The sequence below is a fragment of the Melanostigma gelatinosum genome, assembly GCF_949748355.1.
Source record: "Melanostigma gelatinosum genome assembly, chromosome: 8".
Lineage (NCBI taxonomy): Eukaryota > Metazoa > Chordata > Actinopteri > Perciformes > Zoarcidae > Melanostigma > Melanostigma gelatinosum.
The window spans coordinates 11074080-11099226 of NC_136641.1; the positions used below are offsets into that span (position 1 = coordinate 11074080).

The window sequence follows — 25147 nt, forward strand, 5'->3', positions numbered from 1 at the left end:
AGCGCACGTGACAACAGAGAGCTGTTAGAAAATTCAACAAACATAAACATTGAAGATCAATTTTTATTGCAATGAAGAAGATCACTGTAGCCTATACGTTGTACTATATTCACAAATATAGAAGGAGATATAGTATGTCATACCAACAAAAGAAGAAATAAAATGTGCACTGTAACTGTTTCCCCATTTAGTTTGTGGTTTTGCGGGTTTAAACTGAACTTGTGTTCAATTCCTAACACAGCTGCTGCAAGTTTCCCAGCCTGGGACAAAGCCTGGCGTTGATAAGGACTCTCAATACTGCTTATTGACAAAAAGCCAAATACCTTGAACACTTATGGTCCTTCTTGGCTTAGAGAAGCAAACAACAGTCTCAGAAGTGGGGAACTTATTAGAGCGAGCGCAGCAGCTGTTAATGAATTAACTGCAGGATAATGTATGTGACTGTGCAACGTGTTTAGGCTACTATAAACAGTCTTAATGGAAAGCCTCATCATTATCAACCTCATCATCACATGCACAAAACAAATCATTTCCATTTCTAGTAGGTTCAAACATGATTTGAAACGACGCTTGTTTCCATGGCAGCGTCATCAAAAGACTACTACATCAGAGGAGTTATAAAGAGGAAACTGGCTTTCTGTGTGATGCGTTGTTAGTGGTCAGTGAATCCGGGCATGGGGAAGGGTCTGGCGAATAGCTCCACCCGCTGGCGGAGCTCCGCGATGCGCGACACCGTCTCTTGGTCCTCCAACAGGAAGGACTTAAAGCTGGACAGATTTCCTGAGAAAGAGCAATAAAGAAAAAAGTGAATATAAAACCCTGTATAGCATTGAACCTCCTTAAAACTTTTAAATGTTTTCCTTTAGATGCACATCATCATGTCATGACACATTATCTCTGGTTCTAGTAACAATGCATTCGACAGCCTTCTCACCAAACATCGTGTCATCATGATGCGTCTAACACTGTATAAAACACACTCTTCCTCCTCTCTCACCAGTCTTCTTTTTCACATCCAGTGCGATGTGAATCCCTTCATCAATAAACTCCACAACCTTTTCAAAGTCTGCCTCCTTGAACTGTCTGGATGTCAGAGCCGGAGTTCCTGTCAGAAAAACAGAATAATAATTAAATATTGAGGTGAGGTTAAGAGAGACACATGCTGACAGGTTGACTGACAGGCTGATGAATACACAGACAGAGACATGTCACACAGACAGACACACAAAGGGAGAACAAAGGGTCCAATATCATTTGGGTAGCAAGACTGAGTGGTTGACAGATTGGGAACAAACAACCTCTCCTCCTGCAGCTCTTCACCATCAATAATCAGATAACCAGCACATCCTGCACAAGCTTTTTATCTACTTGTCTGAGTACCGAGTCTGAGTCCTCCTGGAGTCAAAGCGCTCTTGTCTCCTGGGCAGGTGTTCTTGTTGGCGGTGATGGACACCAACTCCAAGACCCTCTCAGCTCGAGCCCCGTCCATCCCGTGGGGTCGAAGGTCAACCAAGGCCAGGTGGTTGTCTGTTCCACCTGAGAGGAGGAGGAGGAGGAGGAGGAGGAGGAGGAGGAGGAGGAGGAGAAGGTATTGACTGTTTTTGCTCATAATGTGTCTGACAGTGTGATGAATTCACTCTCCACTCAAACCTTCATACAAACAATGATAAAGTTTTCACTTTTCTCCTTGTATTGCCCCCCCCCCCCCCCCCACATATTTAACTGTCAAGTGAAGGTTACGTGACTTTTTCCAAAGTTATGAACCGAATGCAAATTAGGTTGGAGCAATTGCATCAGGTACTTTGAGTGGTAGAAGTGCAATATTACTTTAAATGCTAAATTTAAATCCATATTCAGTGAAAAGAACCCCACACAAACATAAAACAAACTTCTTCTGTATATATATATATATATATATATATATATATATATATATATATATATATATATATATATATATATATATATACATATATATATATATATATGTACATATATATGTACATATATGTACATATATATGTGTATATATATATATATATGTATATATGTATATGTATATATTGTGGCAGCCGGAGGGGCAACCCCAGAGGGGTAGTGATAGAGGGACGATATTGCCTGACATGGAGGCGGAGCCCCCATGTCAGGGAATGGAAAAGAGCGCCAAACCACCATCAGCCCAACAAGCAACACCTGAGGAGGAGAGACGAGGGAGCGACCACACCCTATCAGAGGAGGAGGAGGGGACTACAAAAGGGCCCAGGAAACAGGAAACCGGGAGAGAGTAGGAGTAGAAGAGGAAGAAGAAGAAGAAGAAGAAGTAGCCTAATCAGCGAAACCCTTGGAGAAGACTGCCTTACCCCTGGATCACCCTGGAACGTCTGACTACCCGCCCGGCTCACGACCCCTGCCTGTACGACTACCCTGCTCCTGCCCGCGCCCTGGACCGTCTGAGGAATACCCGTTGTGCACCGACCCGTGGAATTGGACACCGACCCTCCCTCTGGAAAGCGGACATTGTGTTCTTGAGTGTCTATCCTACCTCTTTCCACTCTCTACCTTCAGTAAAAACCTCACTTGAACCGTTTATCTGCCGACTGGTTGTGTTTATTGGTCAGTGTTGTCGTGAAACCCCCTGTCCACCCCGGGGGCTGTCACAACTTGGTGGAGAATGTGGGCACAACCCGGTTCTGGCAACGCTGACCGATAGACCAACCGACCCAGTAAGCATGGCCACCCCGGTGCCATTTCAAGAGCTGCTAGCGGGGCTACTCGCTAGCAACCAAGAAACCCAAAAGCGCCACGAACAAGCCATGCAATTACAAATGCAAATCCTCCAATCCCAGCAGCAACAACAATACCAACAGCAAATACAAATGGAGAAATATATGGAATTGCAAACAGAACGCGCGGATGCCATGCAAAGCGAAATCAAGGGCATGTTACAAAACCAACAGGAGCAACATACCGTGGAGAAAGCCAATCCAGCGCGCTTCATGCTCAAACAAACGGCAGCTGACGATGTTGAAGTTTTTTTTCAAATATTCCAGACAACGGCACTCCGCGAAAAATGGCCAGAAGATCACTGGGCAGAGTTAATAGCCCCCTTTTTGATCAATGAAACGCAAGTAACGTATCAGGACTTAGAGCGCGCTGGAAAAGTTGACTTCCTGGTTTTGAAAGCGGAAGCGTTACAGCGATGCGGGGTCACGCTGTTCTTAAAGGCCCAACGATTTCATGAATGGTCATATGACGCCTCACTTTCTCCGCGAGCCCAGATGCATGAGATCAAAAGGATTACGACGGCCTGGCTACACGCAGAGCCAACAGAGGTGTCGCCCACCGATCGCGTGGTCATGGACAAATACATCAGATCACTCCCGTATGAGGCCAAAAAATTGGCAGGCCAGAGAAACCCCCGCAACATCGAGGACCTGGTGGAAATAATGGAGGGTTACCAAGCAGCACAAGCTTTAGTGCGTGGGGGAAGAAACCAGAAATTAGAGGGGCCCACCCGCAAAGAAAAAATTAAAACTGAGGAAAATAAATATGTGTCTCCCTCCTTCCCCCCAGGCTTTCCCCGACGTCGGCCGGCGTTTGGACAGGAAGAGAGGAGGTGCTACAACTGCGGCGAGATCGGGCACATCGCCTGGGAATGCCCTCACCGCCAGGACGCACCCATGCCCACGGCCAGTGAGGGGAGTCGCCCATGCGGCTTGATTACAGGATGCTGGGCCACTCACGAGGACCACATGCCCCTCACCCCTGTCAAAGTCAACGGCCGCGACGCCTCAGCGATGGTGGACTCCGGGAGCGCCATTACATTGGTGAGACCCACGTATGCTCAGTACCCGCTCCTAACAGGCACCCGAGCGGTCACGTGCATCCATGGGGAGACCCGCGAATACCCCACCACCGCCCTAGAGATCTACACGACGAGGGGTAGATACATCGGCACTGCAGGAGTCGTGGAAGGACTCCCCGTAGAGGTGCTCGTCGGCCGAGACCTGCCCGTGTTCCAGGAGCTTTGGCGCAGCCTGGTGGTGAAACAAGGTACGACCCCTCCCCGAAAGTACAAAAAGAAAGCCATCTGTGGGCTGGGGGAGGAGATCTCCACCTCTCCCCTATCGGAAGGAGTCGCCAGTGCCGTGGCCCGGGCGTTGGTGGAGGCCACCCAACCCAACCCCGATGACGTCTATGCCACAGCCATCGAGAACGACGGACCCTCCAGCCCCAGTGAGCCCGAAGGAGAGGCGCCGCCCATCCCCGAGGAAGCAGATACCCCCTCCCTCGACGAAGAGGAGCTGGCCGGGCTGTTTCCCCAGGACCCGGAGGAGCCCATCTTACCCGGGCCCCTCACAGGGAGGTTTGGGACGGCCCAGTTGGAGGACCCCAACCTAGCCAACGCCCTTCGGCAGGTGGCCGCCGTAGACGGACGACCACTGGACGGGGTAAGAGACCTCCCTCCCACACATTTCTCCATATATAACGGGCTCCTATACCAGGTAGTAATGAGGGACGGGGCCCCCCTCAGGTTGTTACTGGTGCCACGTCCTTTTATACCCTCTGTCCTACAGTTAGCCCACTCCCATCTCCTAGGTGCCCATCTAGGAGTGGAGAAAACCCTGGAAAGGGTGAGGGCCAGGTTCCACTGGCCCGGAATAAAAAAGGCCGTAGAAGATTACTGCCGGAGCTGCCCCGAATGTCAACAAGTGGCCCCACAACCCCATCACAGAAACCCGCTGGTGCCCCTGCCGATCATCACCGTCCCCTTCAGCAGGATCGGGATGGACCTAGTGGGGCCACTACCCAAGACCAACAGGGGACACAGGTACATCCTGGTTATTGTTGATTACGCCACCCGGTATCCCGAAGCCATCCCCCTACGCTCCATGGCCACCAAGGGCATAGCAAGGGAGCTTGTGATGTTGTTTTCCAGGGTCGGAATACCGGAGGAGATTCTCACCGACCAAGGGACCCCGTTCATGTCTAGGATCATGAAGGACCTGTGTGGCATGCTGAAGGTGACACAACTGAGGACGTCGGTGTATCACCCCCAAACGGACGGCCTAGTAGAGAGATTCAACCAGACACTGAAAAAAATGCTGAAAAAGACCATGGACCAGGACGGTAAGAATTGGGACCAACTGCTGCCATTCCTTATGTTCTCCATCAGAGAGGTGCCCCAGGCGTCTACAGGATTCTCGCCCTTCGAGCTCCTGTACGGTCGACGACCCCGGGGACTACTCGACCTGGCCAAGGAAGCCTGGGAACACCAACCCTCCCCCTACCGCACCATGGTGGACCACGTCGAGGAGATGAGGGTGAGGATGGCATCACTCTGGCCCATAGTCCGAGAACACATGGCCGATGCACAGGCGGCCCAAGCCCGCGTGTACAACCGGGGAACACAACCCCGAGTGTTTAACCCAGGGGATCGGGTGTTGGTCCTGGTGCCCACGGCGGAATGTAAGTTTTAGCCCGATGGAGGGGACCTTATGAAGTTATGGAAAGATTGGGGCCGGTAAACTACCGAGTCAGGCAACCAGGTCGAAGGCACCCGACGAAGATTTATCATGTTAACCTTCTCAAGAAATGGGTGAGTAGGGATGCCATGCTCTGTTTCTCTCTCTCTACACCCCCAGGAAAAACGGAGCCAGTCGAGGTACCCGTGGGAGAAGAGTTGACCCCCCGGCAGAAGCAGGACGTCCGGGAAATGGTGGATCGGTTCCGAGACGTGTTCTCCCCGGACCCCGGATACACCACACTGGTGCAACACCGGATAATCACCGAGCCCGGGAAGAAGGTAAAACTAAGGCCGTACCGCATCCCCGAAGCCCGCCGGGGGGCGATAGAGAGAGAGGTACAGAGTATGCTGGAGGCAGACATCATCGAACCCTCGACTAGCGAGTGGTGCAGCCCTATAGTGTTGGTTCCGAAACCAGATGGCTCAGTCAGATTCTGCAATGATTTTAGACAGCTCAACGCCATCTCAAAATTTGATGCCTACCCGATGCCCAGGGTGGACGAAATGATAGAGCGCATCGGGAGGGCCAGATACATAACCACCCTCGACTTGACTAAAGGCTACTGGCAAGTGGCAGTGGCCCCCGAAGACAGGGAAAAAACGGCCTTCACTACTCCCATGGGCCTGTACCACTATAAGAGGCTGCCGTTCGGTCTCCACGGAGCCCCCCCCACGTACCAGAGACTGATGGACCAGGTACTTCGTCCCCATCGAGAATACGCGGCAGCCTATCTGGACGACATCGTCGTACACGGGGAGGAATGGGGGGCTCACCTCCAAAGACTGGAAGCAGTCCTGAAAGCTCTGCGAGGGGCGGGGCTGACAGCCAACCCCAAGAAATGTCGCCTCGGCCTCCGGGAAGCTGACTACCTGGGGTACACCATCGGCCGCGGCTGCGTCAAGCCCCAGGTAGGGAAAGTCGAGGCGATCCGGGAGTGGCCCCGCCCCCGCACAAAGAAACAGGTACGAGCATTCATTGGGCTAGCTAGCTACTACCGACGTTTTGTTCCCCAGTTCTCTGCCCTTGCAGCGCCCCTGACGGACCTAACCAAAAACCGGCTGCCAGATCGGATCGTCTGGACGGCAGAGACCGAGGACGCCTTCGAGAAGCTGAAGGAAGCACTTTGTTCCGAACCAGTGCTGGTGACCCCGGACTTTACCCAACCGTTGGTGGTACAGACGGATGCCTCCGAGACCGGGGTGGGTGCCGTCCTGTCCCAGCTGAGGGATGGAGAGGAGCACCCAATCACATACGTAAGCAGAAAACTATTACCTAGAGAAACAAGATACGCCACGGTCGAGAAGGAATGTTTGGCCATCAAATGGGCTCTGGGGGAATTGAAATACTATCTGCTGGGACGGCACTTTACCCTGGTCACGGACCACGCCCCCCTGGTATGGATGTCCAGAACGAAAGACAATAACGCCAGGGTCACCCGCTGGTTTTTATCCCTTCAGCCGTATGCTTTCTCTGTTGTCCACAGATCCGGGGCCGCTCATGGAAACGCGGACGCCCTGTCAAGACGGGACGCCCTAGGTTCCTGGAGCAGTCCTCCCCCCAGGTCGGATTTAAGGGGGGGGGTATGTGGCAGCCGGAGGGGCAACCCCAGAGGGGTAGTGATAGAGGGACGATATTGCCTGACATGGAGGCGGAGCCCCCATGTCAGGGAATGGAAAAGAGCGCCAAACCACCATCAGCCCAACAAGCAACACCTGAGGAGGAGAGACGAGGGAGCGACCACACCCTATCAGAGGAGGAGGAGGGGACTACAAAAGGGCCCAGGAAACAGGAAACCGGGAGAGAGTAGGAGTAGAAGAGGAAGAAGAAGAAGAAGAAGAAGTAGCCTAATCAGCGAAACCCTTGGAGAAGACTGCCTTACCCCTGGATCACCCTGGAACGTCTGACTACCCGCCCGGCTCACGACCCCTGCCTGTACGACTACCCTGCTCCTGTCCGCGCCCTGGACCGTCTGAGGAATACCCGTTGTGCACCGACCCGTGGAATTGGACACCGACCCTCCCTCTGGAAAGCGGACATTGTGTTCTTGAGTGTCTATCCTACCTCTTTCCACTCTCTACCTTCAGTAAAAACCTCACTTGAACCGTTTATCTGCCGACTGGTTGTGTTTATTGGTCAGTGTTGTCGTGAAACCCCCTGTCCACCCCGGGGGCTGTCACAATATGTATATGTATGTGTTTTGTACAAACAAACACCCTTCAACTCCCTCAGTACCTGACACCAGTGTGTAGCCTTTCTTCAGCAGAGCATTAGCCATGGACTTGGCGTTCAGCAGCACTTGAGCAATGTACTGTTTGAACATGGGAGTGGAAGCCTGCAGAGACAGAAATTATGCTGCATGTGTAACGAGAAAGACCATATCGGGACACTCCAGATGACTTGCATGTTTTATACGTAAACTGCTGAAATGAAGTTGGTGTTGAAAATGTTCTGCAGAGCATTTACCCAAAGGGGTTTCTCTCTCATTTTGTCTTGCTGGCTATTGTCAAATAATGATTAATGTTGATATCTGGACCTGTTTGAGGGCGACAGCCACCCCTGCAATGGCGTGGTTGTGTGGTCCTCCCTGAAGTGATGGGAACACGGCAAAGTTCACCCTGTCCTGGAGGTCATAGGTCACCTCCCGACCTTTCTTATCCACAGACCGCACACCTTTCCGGTAGAAGATCAGACCGGCCCTGCAGCGTGGAGAGAGAGAAAACCGAATGCACTCAACTTTAAATGTCCCTTTAAAATGTTTCATCTCATGAAAGACGGTGTGCTCCTCCTTATTACGCACATCTTGTATCGTGCAATACAGAACCACACAGATTCATGCCACATCACAAGAACTTTGTTTGTCATGATCTGCCCTGCTCAGTCAGTCACTACATGTACCAGCCCAGTTATTAGCCAGTTTGTAATTGTTCCACATAATGCCCCAGTATTCATTCTGCTGCTGCTACTGTCTGCGTTTGGCTCCAGTTCCTGTTTTCTATACCACCAACCGTAACAATGTTAACAACCTGACCTGACCACCATTAGCACGTATTCTGTGACCAGTGAAAAAAATCATTCACTCACGACATCCAAGCCCTCACCTTGCTCCACGCAGGGTCTTATGGGTAGTGGAGGTGACCAGGTCAGCGTGATGGAAAGGAGAGGGAACGGCTCCTGCTGCCACCAGGCCGCTGATATGAGCCATGTCTGCCAGCAGGTAGGCATTTAGCTCCACACACAGCTGAAACACACACATCACTTCATTGTACATACTCATACGTCTTTCCGTTAACTTATTTTATGTTCTTTGGGTTTCCTATTTTAGTTGCCATTATATTTGGCTATTCTTCCCTGAGGGAGATAAAATGGCTATTATAATGTAGTAGTGGACATAATTCCTGAAATAAGAGGCACCTTCTTCATGCGAGAGTAGTTGATGAGGCGAGAGTAGGCGCTGGTTCCTGCTATGATGAGTTTGGGTCTGAAGAGTCGGGCCGTCTTCTCCAGCTGGTCATAATCTATCAGACCTGTTTTGGGCTGAGATGATACAGGAGGATAGAGGAAGGAGTCACACGCTCGTCAAAAGTGAGCTCCTTGTAGTTTTATTTTTGTAACAAGATTAAATATTTACAACATGTCAACCGAATTACTCACATCCAGCTTGTAAGGCATCGATTCAAAGTAGATGGAGGTAGCTGAGATTCTCTTGGTGTCTGTCATGTAGCCGTGGGTAAGGCTGAAATGTGGTGGAGTAAAAGAAAAGTAATTTTAGTTCACAGAGTTCTTCTGAAACATTGTGAACTTATTCTGACCTCTCTTCCATACGACCAGAATTATTTATGTTCATCTTTAGCTGCCGCTTGTATATTCGTACATTTAAATACAATTCACCTCATGTGAAGACCAGATCTTCCTTTATATTATTTCCTTACTTTTGAGAAGTAAAATGCTGTTTTGTCTTGTTACTTGTTCCACTGGTTGTATTTTTCAATCTATTGTTGTATGCTAAATAATAAAATCTCACATCATTTCATGGCACATTTAGCAAAACGGTAGGCACCATAATAACTGTCAGATAATGCCTATAACATGTCAGCCTAAAAGCATTGCTATGTAACATCTCGTTAGAATCATAAGAATGTGACTTATTCTAGTTCAGTCAGCGTCATCACAGCCATCCAGCTGTGAAGGAGCAGATTGCAACCAACTGAAACTTCTCCCGTGTGCAAAGCGTGTAGGAGAACGCCGAGGCTGATGCGAAAGCACCAATGGCCTTATCTAGAGCTAGTGCTTGGTTTGTCAGGTCTGGGCTACTGCAGAAACATGGCGGCATCTCTCTGTATGTAGATATAAACGGCTCATTCTAAGGTAACAAAAATATAACTATTCTTATTTTTAGGTGATTTTGCACTGAAGAAAACGTACTTATTAATATTATATTCCATTTCTGCCAATGGATCCCCCTAAATGCTACGCACTGTACCTTTAATTTAGAGAGTGTTCATTCTTTCTGAGTACAAGCTCACTCACTGTCCTCCGTCTGGCAGATCCAGGCCCATGATGCGGTCATGGGGCTGCAGTACAGATGTGTAGGCTGCAAAGTTAGCGGGGGATCCAGAGTACGGCTGGACGTTGACGCCCCACAGACTTGGTTCCAGACCGAAGGCGAAGAGTGCTCGCTTCTGACACAGCAGCTCAATCATGTCAACGATCTCTGCACCTCCATAGTACCTGAGAAAGACAACATTTTAAAGTCCCTTATTATATTGTATTATTTTGTCTTGTATTTTGTATCGTATCGCATTATTCTGTATCGTTGCGTATTGCATCGTTACATATTCTATCGTTAAGTGTTATGTCTTGTATCGCATTACACCATTATGTATTGTATCGTATTACATTGTTATGTATTGCATTGCATTATTTCATAGCGTTTCATATTGTATCGCATAACAGTGTATTATGTTCTACCATACTGTATCATATTATGCTGAATTGCATCATATAAATTGTAGTTTGGGGGAGTAAAATTGCCATGTAATTAAATTTAACAAAATTGTACACTTGGGCTTCTGAAAATCGTTCAAAATGTTATAATAATTGGAACAATTTATTTTGGAAAGTTCATTGTGTCGTCACCTTTGTCCTGGGTATCCCTCAGAGTATTTGTTGTTCAGACAGGAGCCCTGAGCCTCGAGCGCTGCACGGCTGCAGAAGTTCTGACAGGACAAACAAGCACAGTGTCAAGATCCACAGCCACACGCCGAACATTTTATTTATATCATGCTTATATATTCAGAACACTGTCACCATCCAAATACAGTATAACCTTTTTTTTCCTGTTACCTGACGAAGGGTGACTGAACACCCCTGCTCTTTTTCAGCAAGGCCCAGCTACACAGCACAACCACAGTCCAAACTTTACTTGTCCAGTATGCAATTTACTTCAACGAAACCAATTATGACAATAAGGCAATTTCCAGAGTCAGAGGATGATAAGCAAAGATATTATAATCTGTTGAATGTGTTTCATAAATCTTACAGAATGTTCATTACAGTCTTTTCTGGAAACTGCAAAACGGATTAGTTTATCTCAAAATAATAACGTTTTAGAGGTGATATATTCAAATTAAACGAGAAATATGGAGGACTCCAACACTGAATCCCTGTGGGGTTCAGCACTGCCATTTTCCCAAAGACACTTGAGAGTCAGAGGAGAGATGGAGCTGCAGAAAAGGAAATGAATGTAAATGATTTTTTCTCCCCGTCTCAGTCAGTTTTTTTTCTCCCACTCTCACTTCTGCCCGTCTTCTCTCTCTGTCTCCCTCTCTGGCCTCCTCTGCCTTGTTATTATACTAAACCTGTCACTGTTCTGGGATCCCTCAATCATTCCAGTGGGATTTGAACCCAGTCCCCCATGTGACTCTCTCCATGACTTTTCAAAACACTGTCTCCACACACACACACACACACACACACACACACACACACACACACACACACACACACACACACACACACACACACACACACACACACACACACACACACACCATCACCCCCCCCCCCCCTCCTCTGTCTCAACTTAAAATGTGGAGATCAATGGTAGAGATCAGTTTGGGAACCTAATGGGATCACTTGGCTGTGTTCCTGAAGAAGAAATTAAAAGGTGTCTCTCCATTGGGAGTCAGCCTGCTGCACACACAAGAAGATGAACATATTTTAGATGTCATTGTGATTGATAGTGCTGTGGATTGATAATTGCTGGAGAGTAGTGGCATGAGAGCACCCTTCTTTTCCCACAGCTTCCACTTCGATGGAATCACTGACTAGCGAGGAGAAAAATGCAAAGGAAATCTCTGAACTCTCTGAAGAAAACAATAAATTCTAGATACTACATCTCTGGTGACTTGCGGTTGCGCTGTAGTGTGTTGTGGCTGGTAACAACTTAAATTGGCCAAACCAATGCTTGAAACTCTTTCTATCTCTCTCTCTCTTTCTCATTTGAATACAGGAACCACTGGGGGATTAGAGCTCGCTAAGAGACGGCTCCCCTCCAGCTGACAACCAACATCCAGCAACCCCGATCCCTCCCTTCATCCCTTTACCCATAACCCTTCATCCTTCGACCCCCCTCCCTACATCCATCATCCTCCTTCCGGACCCTTAATCCATCTCTCCATCTAGTTATTGACATGGTCTTTGTTGAACATCAACACTCGACTGCTTCTGTCTCTCTCCTCTTTACCTCTGATGCGATGAGCTCCAGTCCCCGACACTGCCTGTCCTTCTCCTGCTGCAGGAGGCTCCACATCTCCGGGTCGTCCCGGGCCAGGTTCTCCTGCCCCGTCCACCCGTCCGCGCTGCTGAGGCCTCGCCTGCACGACTCCGCTGTGACCTGCCCTTCTCGGCCCAGACATCCTGAGACCCTGAGGAAGAGGGGCTGCACGGGGCGGTATTTCTTACAACTTACTGTTCTGTTTAACGACTCAGGGTGGTTAGTAAAAACCTTCATGAGGAGACACAGGATTTGATGCAACTCTCCATTGTTATAAACTGTCTGTGCAGAGCAAAACGTTCTGAGGCGTTTTGTTGTTTTCCAGGATTGCTCCTTTGGTGTCTTTTGAAAACCTCAGAAAGAGTGAGCGTGAGCAAAACACACTTTCATCACTCAACATTATAATACTTTGCACCGGGGGTTTGGAAACCAGGGAGTTAGAATAATGGGCCTTTTGATGTTCTAAACAATCCATTCAATGAAAGGCGGTGAAAAAAAGAAGTGCTATTCAGTAGAGCGGTTATAGAAAACCTTGGACATGAAAAGTGATATGTGGCTGGCCACGCAGGCAGTGACTTATTTATCAGGGTTTTGTTTGTTGAAGGTCAGCTTGTAGCTGTGTGATAGTTAAAGAACCCTTCCTTTGGCTTAATAGAGCGATTACTGTTCAGGCATAATATATGTTGAAGCTAGTCTCCTTTCATCTGTTGTGTTCATTATGTTTTGTAAGCATTGAGTAAATTAAGTCTTACACAAAGGGCGGAGTGCACAGTCAACTTTCCTTCAAATACAAATATTCTAGGACAAACAGCAGCACTCTTCTTATTTGAGGACCTGCGGTAATCACAGTTATCAGACAAATACGGTGACACTTACTCAACGGGACTGACAAATTAAAAACACAAAGTCGGACACAACGGGCTTCTTCAAACCACACATTTCCTTCGTGGTTGAGGGGACCTGGGTTGACAAGCTGACCTACTGTGCTGTAAGAGGTGATTTAGTTACAACAGCTCTCAGGAAGCAAGGTGAGAGATCTTCCAACACAGATGCAAGTGTAAATGTGGGTACATTTAAAAAAGCTCTAAAATAAATGCACAATGTACTCACACGGATTGTTTGCCGTAACGACAGAGAAAGCATGCCTGTGACCGCTGAGCGCTGGGTAAACAGAAAACCTTTCAAAGTGCAAAGGGTGAGAGTAAAATCAGTACTGGAGGAAAGCCAAGGACATTTGTACTTTGTGTCACTGATAAAAGTAACTGCAACAGTAAATCATCTGTTTCATCCCACTCTGCGTCAGTTCTTTGAAGAAGGAATATATCTTATCCGTCTTTACAATGAACAGGCAAGGTGTTTATTTGATAAAAAAACCACACAATTTAGTCTCTAAAGATGTATCTATTTCACGTCTTCACTTCTGTCAATGCATATTCAGAAAACAAAACAACACTACAAAGTGATATGGTAAATTAAGTCGCTGCTTTTTGTTCAAGACAATGTGGAGCTTTTAGCAGATGAGTGTAGTTTCAGACAACACAAGGCTCACGTTATCAATCTCATTCATCTCATTGACACATTAACAGAAGGAACTGCACTCACTGACGTGTTGAAAACAGTATTTAACAGCGTATAAAAACAGTCAATCTCAAGCCTATTTTGAAAACTGAACACATGGTTTTTGAAAGATGTTTGAGAAGTCAGTGTTTGATATCTCAGAATTGATCATCCGAAGTGCTGCTGGTTTTGCTCTGTCTGAAAATTGTGGTCCGGACAGACTTTCTGCACCAGCCTGTAGTCGGTGCCGGTGAAAGCGATGAAGATGCAGATAACCTTAAACGGTTTGGCGCAGATCCAGGCTGCTTGGGACTGGGTGTTTTCTGAGTAGCAGGTCTGCCCCGGGTCATACATGCAGGGCTTGGTCTTCTTGGACCGGTTGGTTCTCTGGTATTCGATCCGGCAGTTGAGTTCGGCCACCATCATCATGTCCTGCTGCGGCTTCTGATGGTCGGGAGGAGTAGAGCTGGTGGACTGAGTCAGTGGGCTCTGGAACTGGGATGTCAGATCTGGAACCAAGACCGAGTTTTTGGTGTGAACGCCCTGAGCCGCTGGATCCAAAACCTCCCATCCTACCGCTTTGGAGGGTGGGACGATGCTGACGGATATGTTCCCCAGACGGGACGAGTTGTGGCGGAAGTAGACGCTGAATGTGCCGTTGATGTGGTCAACGATTTTCCCCGTCACCAGGAGGCTGAACTTCACTGTTTTCACGTTAATGTAAAAATCGCCCCAGCCCAGGATCTTCTTGGTCTTTGGGGAAGTTTTTGCCGCGGGTTTGGATTTAGGAGGGGGGCGGTACAGATACTGATGAAGGGCTTGGGAAAAGTTCTGTGGCCATCCGTACGGGCCGAGAGAGCCGTAAGCAGGTGTTTTTTGTTTGGTGGAGATGATCTGTAGGTCTTTGAAGATATGTTTAACTTTCAAATCAGCTCCCACAGTATCTCTTGTCCCTCCTTCTTCCTCTCTCCATTGTTGGCTCTGAAACTCCAAGGGCTTGGCTGTTTCTTGGACCTGTGGAGAACAAAATGTAACTTAAGAAAAGACTTTCAAGTGCTCTTTTTTTCTTAAATTAAAGGGTAAATTCTCACAAATCCCTGAAAAGCACATTTCTCATTTAACCTTTATTCCACAGTGGTAATCATGCAGATGATTTTGTTTTTTATTTAACTTTACGGTGCTGAACTCGAAAAGAGCATATCTATTGCCTATTGGAGATTAGGGGGCCACGTTTGTGGTGCTAGTTTGTACTGAGAAACCTTCCCAATTAAGAAAACACTGACAGTAGGGATTGTCCAGAGTAACGGGGACACTGTTTCTTGGGAGATGTGTTGCTGGTGACTTTCTATGCCGTTAACACCACAAACAATATCCCACTCACCTCTGTTGTTTTGGGACGGATGCTGATAACAGTGGGCAACAAAAGCGGACTACTGACATCCTACAATAAATTGGTTGATGGTTTTAAAGGTTTCTGATGTAGCTCTTCAAATCATACTGACAAATAACTGCTATTGTCCATTTTAAACAGAGTACGGGGTCTGTGTCGGTTCGATACACCCAGATAGCTCAAACAGGGCCAGAAACAGCTCCAGTGGGGTTATTGTCATTCCACATTCATCAGAGGTACTTTAATACTTGTAAAAAGTTTTGAAGAGCTCATTCATAATAAATATAGCCTCAGAACAAACAAACTCTTCAGTCACCGTATCACAGGATTTGTTTTGTGTAGGATGCATTGTAGAAGGTGACAAGACTGATGAGCAAGAAGAAAGAGGCCTCGAGAGTCAACAGGACGACCGCAAATGAAGGACAGTTTCCGTGTAACTGCATCACAAGGTGGCAGATAATCGATTCAAAGATAATTATGGTTTGATGTCCTCTGAATGAGAACGTCTTTAAATTGACTGTGATCAATAGGTCAGCCCCTTCAGGCAAGGACTACAGTACTACAGGGAGCATACACACACCCACACACATACCCACACACACACTCATGTTGCCTTCAACACACTTTTAATTAGTTATCCTCCATGCCCTCTCTCTTTCTCTCTCCCTTGTTCAAACTATCAATCCTATTTTCAATGCCACCTTCATGACGGACTGAATTTCTAATTTAAACAACAGCGCTGTTCCTCACCAACAGGTGGGACTCACAACACCTCTAACCACCCCAGCCCTGTGTGCCAATTTCCGTCTTCTCCTGTAACCAAGTCAGCTCTAGCTGTGCCTATTGTCACAAGCCTGAATCTCCAGCTATGTGCTGTGCTCACCTTCACTAATTAGAGCCCACTGTGTGACAGCTATGTCATTGGCTCTGTGTCAAGATGCCAGCACAGTGACTGCAACTGAGCAACAGCGGTGGAGTGGATGCACACACAACACCTGTGCAAAGGCACCTGCAGACGCAGAACAACTGAGAAACCTGAGAGCAGTAATTGCATTTTAAGGGCCCGAGAGAACATTTTTTGCCATTGGCTAAAAAGATACTAACTCTGTCCGTTTTTCACCACTCAAAAACAAAGTGATGGGGAGATTAAAGTTGTCAAACTGACAAAGGCTGCACAATCATAGCTCAGCTAACGCAACACTAAATGAGGTTGTTCTGAGGTATTCTTCTGACAGTTTCAATGTTAAAGTTACAGATGCTGCAGTCTGCTGCTCATGCAGCAAAGTAAGTTAAATTAAAGACAAGAGAGCCAATTAAGTTACAAGTATGCCCGGAAGAGAATTACAGACCACAACACTGGAACAAATTAAAATTTGGACGATGGAAAAGACCCATTTGGGCTGAACTTCACCATCTAAAAGAAGAGTCAACTTTGATCAAGTCCCCTAGACAGTCTCACATCATAAGATACAAGTCTTCAATTCTGAGCCTGCATGAAGGAAAACAGATCACATCAGAATAAAAGCATGTCATTCCTAGAATGAAACAGCACGTCACAAACTATTCAATGGAATATTTTCAAGTCAAATCTGAAATCAGATCAAAACCTTCCTACTTCACACCAGAGTACATGTCAATTAACTCGTTCTCAACTCTGTCTGCTTCTGTCAACTTACATATTATCCTTTAAAACTGCCATACAACTGATCATTATTTCTTTCTATATTCTTTCTCAACATAACGGTTTCAAATATATCAGAAATGATTGATGCTGATTTACTATTAATGAATTCAGAACCAACATATCCTCAGAAAAAAAACTGGTGGAAAAAAAAAGACCATTTGATTGGGAGACAATGCAGAAATATGTGAGCAGTGGCAGATCTAGAACATGAGGGAATTACCCACAAATGACCTGCAGAACACTTCCGAGATGCCACCTTTACAACATAAAACGTTAATAATGAGCAACACGGAGCAACAGAGCGGCGGTTCGCTGATCTTACTCACCGCTGAAGGGAGAAGCCACAGACAGGTGATGGCAAAGTTCAAACACAGCGCCCTCATTTTGCAGTAACAGCAGCAACGTTTCTCCACGCAGAGAGCCTGCGTGTCTTCAAGGCAGTCTGCCCAAATTAATAAGTGGTGATTTACTGAGTTTAAGCTTACGCTCACTTTAGAAGTAGAGAAGACTTTCCGCAGCGAGCGACTCACAAATCCCCAAGATCTGGAGTGAATACTCGGCTCAGTGCGCCCCCACCCCCCCCAGTCTTCTCTCTCTCCACTTTTTCTTCCTCTCTCTATCTCCCCCCACACACACCTTTATTTTAACATGGCCACAATTTTGAATAAAGCATTAAATGCCTCTGGAGGAAAATTGTGCTGAGTAGAAATGAATCAATTGAGACTAATTTGTAGTTGGCTAATTGGTAATGTATAAGCGCACGCACACGCACGTCCATCACACTTGCCTCCCTGCTCATGTTCACCACCTGGCCGGCCCTCATTATGAATCATCAACCCGGGGAAAGGCGCTCTCAGGCGGGCACAGTTTGACAGCCCTCCTAGCTGTCCCCGCATACTGCACCAACGGGGAGGCTGACAAAATGACAAGGGCTCTCTCCGAGAAATGTTCAAATCACTGACAAGTCTGGTGAAATTCTTCCAGTGCCTCAGCTTTTCAGTGGAATTTCAAGCCAACGAATCACTGTGAGTATAGGACACTAACCAACCAGAGAAGTTGTCTTTAATAAAGAATGAGGCCTGTGCAAATAGAGACCCATGAAATGTTAAGCTCCTCTTTGTTCAAACAGGCCTTCCTCAACATTTGAGGAGCTTATTCGCCTGCTTCATGATAATTGATGATTGTGATTGACTTGAATTGAATTGAAGCTGTACTATTTGACGACATTTCCGATGAAATCATATTTCTTTTTTATTTTTTGTTTTTGAGGTCCAAATGAAGGTCGAGTTCAGTTATGGCCGTTGGAGAAATTTGACTTGTGTTTTTTTTTTATCTTTCTTCTTTGTATAGTCATAGGAAAGAACAACACAAGACAAATGAAAAATGATTAGATATGTATTAAACTAAGTATGCGTAGACATTGTTCTGAAAATGTTCATAAGTCAACATCTTGTTGACATAAAGTACGCAGCTAGAGAGAGATACATGTGGGATGCCCTGAACAGGTAGGCTACGCCATTATGTGGACCGAAATTCAGTTTTGTTTGCGCATGCGTACGACTATATGCTTGTAAACACTTGTAGGAGAGCAAACATTATTCTAATTCATGGTGAAAACAGTTCACACCCTCTCTTTACACAACAGACATAAAACATATGAATGCGAAAGGAAGAAAAAGAGTATCTACACTAGGGGCGGTTTTTGTTCGAAGCAGAGGCGTGGTCAGATTACCATACTCCCACAATGCATAGCGCACGTGTGGTAGTTGTAGGCTAAACCGTTTCCGTGTAACGCTCATCCATGTTATTTTGGTACGATTATTCGAGGTATTTGATATATACGGTTTATTTCGGGACTCCAAACAATTTCATCAATGGTGGTATTTAAACAAGAAACCCTGAGTTAGTCTTGTAAGGCGGAGAATGGCGTCGGACACTCAGTCGGTTAGAGAGTATACACTCTTGATTCTCTTCAGATCGCATAAATCTTTCGCCTTTTACTAAAGATTTCCGTGGAGAGGATCAACAAGAGTCTCAACTAATTTTTTGATACCCTGCGTATGTGGGGCTTCCTACCGGTGTACAAAAATAAAACTCTGATAGTACCAGCATTGGACCAAGTCATTGCGACTATTAATATGCCGAGGATGTTGGTTGATAAAGATTATCATGGAGAAGTGTCAATAGATCTACATTTTGATACCCTGCACTGGGCGGGGCGTCCTACTTACGCAATTTAAAACGACGTCATCATATCCAGCGGAGGTCTTAGTGAGTCTGAGTAAGTTGCACAACGTCTCAGCCAGAGCCATCCTGGAAAGCTTTGACAATTGTCACACATTGTCTTCAAAATGTACCTAGTCGTATGAATACATCGCTGAGACGCTTGAAATTGCTTTTTAGTCGCCACTGCCTTGAAAACAAAAACCTCTGTTTTCTCTGTGCTTTCATTTGTTAATCCTTTATCTAGGCCCTTATGTTCTTAACTTTTTTTTTTTTTTTTTTTTTCTATTTTATTCTATTATATGTTATATGTTCATGTCTATATTACACTGTGGGACTGCGAGAAACGGCATTTCGAATTTTCTGTATGCATAACACATGTGGAAAATTTGACAATAAAGTGAACTTTGAACTTTGAACTTTATTCGCGCTCTATATCTTTACACGCTTTCCTACTTTGTACAGAATATGCAGCGGTGTACTGTACTTAAATCGTTTTTTTGGATATCTGTACTTTACTTTACTATTTATATTTCTGTTGACTTTTACTTCACTACATTTTGCAAATAAAACTGATACTTTGACTCCGATACATTTCCCCTGAAACCTTCGTTACTCGCTACAAAATCAAATCTATCTTTAGAAACAAAATGAATCATGAGAGCAGCGTCGGGGACTGTGGTGGAACACAGACTGCAAACAAGTGCTCTCAAAGCCGCGGTGTTTTGATTCCCAGTGATGCCCAGGATGCTACATGCTATAGCTAGCGAGCGACAACATGAGTAGCATTCCACACAGGACGGGTGGGATGAGGAGAGGTGGACGGGTCAAACAAACACTGGTGTTTCCTCCAGGAGGCCGCAGTTTGTGCCGTGTGTGAAACGAGAAGCCAATGTTGATTTATTTGTGACGTGACTTCCGTACTTAAGCAACGCAACTTCCGTAGATATTTTAACGCAAACCACGATCTTTTCCTAAACCTAACTAAGTAGTTGTTGAAGATGGAAGTTTATTTTGAAAAGACAGTATACATGTAACAAGCGAAAACAGACTCATGTTGCTGGACTCTTGCAGGAAAAACGCAGGAAAAATGAGGAGTAACGTTTCGTAAGATATCAATAAAACGGGGATGAATTTATATCATTGTATAAAGAGAGTGACATGAGAAGATCAATCTCATGTCTGTAAGTTAAATCAGCTATAATCACTCTTTTAAAGTGATTAGTGACTCGTCTAAAACATTTAAAAAAGGAATAACTTCAATAGAATCATTCTATACACTGTAGTTTATTTACATTCTAACACAATGTAAAGAAGCTACATTCTAATACAATGTAGCTTATTTACATTCTATTAGAATGTAAAGAAGTTACATTCTAATACAATGTAGCTTATTTACATTCTATTAGAATGTAAAGAAGTTACATTCTAATACAATGTAGCTTCTTTACATTCTAATACAATGTAAAGAAGCTACATTCTTATACAATGGGTCTTCTTTACATTCTAATACAATGTAGCTTATTTAGATTCTAACACAATGTAAAGAAGCTACATTCTAATACAATGTAGTTTATTTACATTCTATTAGAATGTAAAGAATACATTCTAATACAATGTAAAGAAGCTACATTCTAATACAATGTAGCTTCTTTACATTCTAATACAATGTAAAGAAGCTACATTCTAATACAATGTAGCTTCTTTACATTCTAATACAATGTAAAGAAGCTACATTCTAATACAATGTAGCTTATTTACATTCTATTAGAATGTAAAGAATACATTCTAATACAATGTAGCTTCTTTACATTCTAATACAATGTAGCTTCTTTACATTCTAACACAATGTAAAGAAGCTACATTCTAATACAATGTAGCTTCTTTACATTCTAATACAATGTAAAGAAGCTACATTCTTATACAATGGATCTTCTTTACCTTCTAATAAAAGGTAAAGAAATTACATTCTAATACAATGTAACTTCTTTGCCTTCTATTAGAATTGTCTTTTGAAGATGAACAGGACATTTTTCAGTTTCAAGTAATGACTGGGTTGTTACTTTCGGTGCTGCTTTAGTATTGATCATGTTTTGATATTTGAGTCATGTTGTGGATGATCAGATGGAGTTATGATGGTAGCAGTCGCCCAATTGCAGATTCAGCTTGAGCAAAACCTTTGTCTATTGTGTTCAAATCAGGCCCACAGGAGTTTACAAGGCAGGTGTCCTTTCTCAAAACACTGACCTGATGCATCAAGTGGATATGTTTTGCTGAACATAATATTATGCATTGGCCTCTACATCCTCTAGTCGGAATGAGCATACTTATAAACGCACTGTTACAACTCCTTCATAGTGTCATATTGCTTTTCGGAGAATTATGATGATAAGTTCATAGTAGATGCAAAAGTAGACTTATGTACAATATATTATGTTGAACATTGTTGCTCCTGAATGGATCATTATTTATACACCCAATTATTGTCAACACAGCTCATGTCCTTGGTCATGGTGGCCACAGCACTTACCAAAGAATAAACTTCATAATTCTCAACATTCTGACCCTTTGCTTTTTTATGAACAGCATTTACTTGTACTTTTACTTTCAATACTTAAGTACATTTAATATCAGAAAATTACTTTTGATACTTAAGTACAATAAATATCAGATATTTTAAGACTTTTGCTCAAGTAGTATTCTAATAGGTGACTTTTACTGGAGTCATTTTCCAGTAAGGTATCTTTACTTTTACTCAAGTATGGCTTTTGGATACTTTATACACCACTGAGAATATGTTGCACAATCATTTCCATCTCTAAAACAGTGAAGCAGTCCTTCCTATAAGACAGGCATCAAAACAGTTGCTCTACGTGACCACGAGAGGGCGCCACCTAGAAATAAACCCAAACCACAAGAATCCACATCATCTTCTCGACATATCTATCAAGCCGACCAATGTGTGACATTTTCAATGACAAACAACAAAGTTGTGTATCCCCTCACAATAAAGCAATCAAATATATTTTTATGGCAGCAGAAACATATATTTCTGTGCAACAGAAAACCTTTTTTTTGCTGAATGTCATCATGGTCTGTGAAAGGGAGCGGCATTTTGCCAAGTCGCCTGTGAGGGGCAGCAAAACACCGGCGGCGTGAAATCTGCAGGAAATTGAAGGAAGAAGAAGAAGCAGCAAAAGACACGCTGCTGTTCTGTCTCAGGTTACCAGAGAGATGCTTTCTCTCGTCTGTGGATCTATTGTGTACATCGCTGACATCCGTCCTGTGTGCCAGCTGGTGAAAGAGGAGCGTTTACATGCTGCATGAAAACAAAATAAACTCGTGGAGGTTTATTTTGGTAAGTGCCTAAGACAATACGTCAAGTGGGCCAGATGAGGAATATATACATGTCTCCACCAGCTGAGATAGGTTCACGTGTAAAATGGTGTTACCTGTAAACTGCTGATCATTCATGAGTTAGTCATGGATGCTCATGATATTGTTAAGATTGAAGACATAACAGACTGTGGCGATGCTGCTGCTGCTGCTTGTGATAAACAAGAAGAAGTTTGTGACACATCGACAACAAAACAGCAAAGGAGAAGGAAGAGTGCAATCTGGAAATATTTCACCATCTGTGATGATGACGTCACGAAGGTGGCGTGCAACATATGCAAGAGAGTTGTGGGCAGAGGCAAGAATGTAGGACATCTAACCACCAGTAATATGCACAACCATATATACTACAAACATCGCAATGTGGCAGGCATCCGAGGCACTCAGAGCAGCAGGAGATCTCAGCCAACCCCAACGCCTCCTGCTTATGCACCTGATCGACCGGGTCACACGGTGACCCAGACCATCACTGACAGCGTGGGTGAAATGATCAGCATGGATCTTTTGCCGTATTCATTTGTGGAGAACAAAGGGTTCAGTAAACTCATGAAAGTGGTGGCGCCTCATTACACGCTGCCAGCAGGCATTCACTTCAGCAACAAAGTTGTTCCGCAGCTTCACCAAAGAGTGAGATCAAAAGTCACCGAGAGCCTTGGGAACATTGAGGGCAATGTTGTGCACTGCACGGCCGATATTTGGACGAGAAAGTTGTCCACCAGCTCCTACCTTTCTCTCACAGGACATTGGTTTGTACAGAAGACAGCGGCGCGCGGGGCTGTGACGCGCACACGTGTCAGTGCGTTGCTCGGTATGAAGCTCATCGACACAGAGTACACTCCGGCAGAAATCTTGCAACACCTCCTGGGCCTCGTCGAAGAGTGGCAAACTGTGGTTCCGCACAGATTTACTGTTGGGTTTTTAGTCACCAACAACACTAGCAACATGGTGAAAGCCGTGTCAGACAGTGGCATTGAGCACATTATATGTATGGCTCACTCCATACACTTGATTGTGACGGGGGCTATGGAAGAGTGCCACGGTGTGGTTACCGCAATAAACACTGCCCGACGAATCACCAACACTGTACACATGTCGACCAAATCCGTAGCCAAGCTGCACGAGATACAGGAGCGACTCGGACTCGCCGAGGCCGCCTTAACTCACGACGTGCCGACCAGGTGGAACACAGTGTTGTTCATGCTGCAGCGGCTGCTGGAGCAGAAGAAGGCGCTGATCGACATGTCAGCAGAGATGGACCTCGGTGGGTCCGTCGCAGAGCACCAGTGGACTCTGATGGAGGCCATCGTCAAAGTGCTGGAGCCATTTGAGGAAGCGACGAGCACAGTGTGCCAAGATGACGCATCTATTTCCACCGTGATTCCGTGCATCCAGGCCCTCAGAGCTGCACTCAACGAACTTATCGCCAACAAGGATGTGAGTGATCTGTTGGAGACTCGCAAGCTGGTTGGCCTACTCCAGAGCCACCTCGAGGAATACTTTGAACATGTCTTTGAAACGCCCACCAACACTTATTTTAAAGCCACGCTGCTGGACCCGAGGTTTAAGATCATGCCCATGGTGCTGCTCAGCCAGCTGGACTTTGAGAGGTTGAAGGCCGCCGTGACAGTGGAGGTCGAGGAGTTGCTGGAGCAGGACAGGATGCTTTCAGCAGGTGAAGCTGGCTCTTCATCAGGTGCAGTGCCAGAACCGGAGGATGCCGGCAGCAAGCCGACGAGCCTTTTCTGGGGTGCAATGCAGAGCCTTATGGCAAATAATGCCGCGTCTTTGTCGAAGACGGTGACATCGCTTGGTTTAGAGACCTACCTAGCAGAGAGCAGCCCGCAGTCACTGGCCTCTGACCCGCTGTCTTCATACTGGTCAGCAAAGACGGCACAACATCCTGCACTGGCTCGAGTGGCTGTCAAATATTTGGCCTGCCCACCGACAAGTGTCTCCTCCGAGAGGCTCTTGAGCACAGGAGAAGACGCCGTTGCTCCAGATTACAGACTTCTCCCTGCCGATGTGCCGCAGCTGGTTTTCACCAAGTACAATCTGGCTAAATTTCTTCCTTAACATTCTGTTCTGCTCTGTTGTCGTAAAGATGCGGTACTCTTTGTGTTGTAGGTGCTGCTCTGTTTGACACGTCATTGTTCAAACCTTGAATTACGTTTGCTAAAATATAGAAACTGATGGGGCAAAAATGTGTTTATTATATTTTATATTGAGGGAGGAATCAGATGTCAAAGACAGTATGGTAGAAAATGAAGACAATGTTTTAGGGAGTTTTCCTTAGACCACATCCGCTCTCGTTTTTCAGCACCTGGAATGGCCAGACCTGTGAGTGAGATGCGTGTATGTGATCTCTGCTCTCGAGAACATTACTATTAATAGTGTAATTCAGATTGTAATTGTTAGCTTTGTGTAGTACATTAAATATTGTTTTGATTTTAAACCGGATCCAGTAACTTTTTGGCTGCACCTGCGCTGTAAGAAGTAAACAGAACAGAGCGTAGTCCAGCGGCCTAGCAAGCTCTCATCCTTTGTTCCTAGCCTCAACAGCATGCAATTTTCGAGCAGAGGCCTAAAAATAGGTC

The 25147-nt window shown here is 45.6% G+C and overlaps 4 protein-coding genes across 4 annotated transcripts; 2 read left to right on the forward strand and 2 right to left on the reverse strand.

The window, feature by feature from the left end:
* Positions 1 to 652: 652 nt before the first annotated feature.
* Positions 653 to 13870, reverse strand: LOC306780649 (serine hydroxymethyltransferase, mitochondrial-like; the record flags this gene model as incomplete). The annotated part of the gene is made up of 13 exons (XM_079273084.1): positions 653 to 780; positions 998 to 1105; positions 1381 to 1536; positions 7761 to 7860; positions 8062 to 8224; positions 8627 to 8766; positions 8940 to 9062; positions 9180 to 9261; positions 10056 to 10256; positions 10665 to 10744; positions 12274 to 12468; positions 13414 to 13516; positions 13839 to 13870. The coding sequence occupies 13 exons, from the start codon at positions 13868 to 13870 to the stop codon at positions 653 to 655; spliced, it is 1611 nt and encodes a 536-aa protein (XP_079129210.1).
* LOC306780497 (uncharacterized protein) lies at positions 3577 to 5205 on the forward strand. Its single transcript, XM_079272895.1, has 2 exons — positions 3577 to 4451; positions 4600 to 5205. The coding sequence occupies exons 1-2, from the start codon at positions 3681 to 3683 to the stop codon at positions 4609 to 4611; spliced, it is 783 nt and encodes a 260-aa protein (XP_079129021.1). The 5' UTR covers positions 3577 to 3680; the 3' UTR covers positions 4612 to 5205.
* Positions 13871 to 14028: 158 nt separating the features above from the next.
* LOC306780650 (neurexophilin-2-like) lies at positions 14029 to 17757 on the reverse strand (the record flags this gene model as incomplete). Its single annotated transcript, XM_079273085.1, has 3 exons — positions 14029 to 14874; positions 17261 to 17376; positions 17718 to 17757. 3 exons carry the CDS (start codon positions 17755 to 17757, stop codon positions 14029 to 14031), a joined length of 1002 nt encoding a protein of 333 aa, XP_079129211.1.
* A 4883-nt stretch (positions 17758 to 22640) lies between these two features.
* Positions 22641 to 24626, forward strand: LOC306780651 (zinc finger BED domain-containing protein 4-like; the record flags this gene model as incomplete). Its single annotated transcript, XM_079273086.1, has 1 exon — positions 22641 to 24626. One exon carries the CDS (start codon positions 22641 to 22643, stop codon positions 24624 to 24626), a length of 1986 nt encoding a protein of 661 aa, XP_079129212.1.
* Between the last annotated feature and the right edge of the window lie 521 nt (positions 24627 to 25147).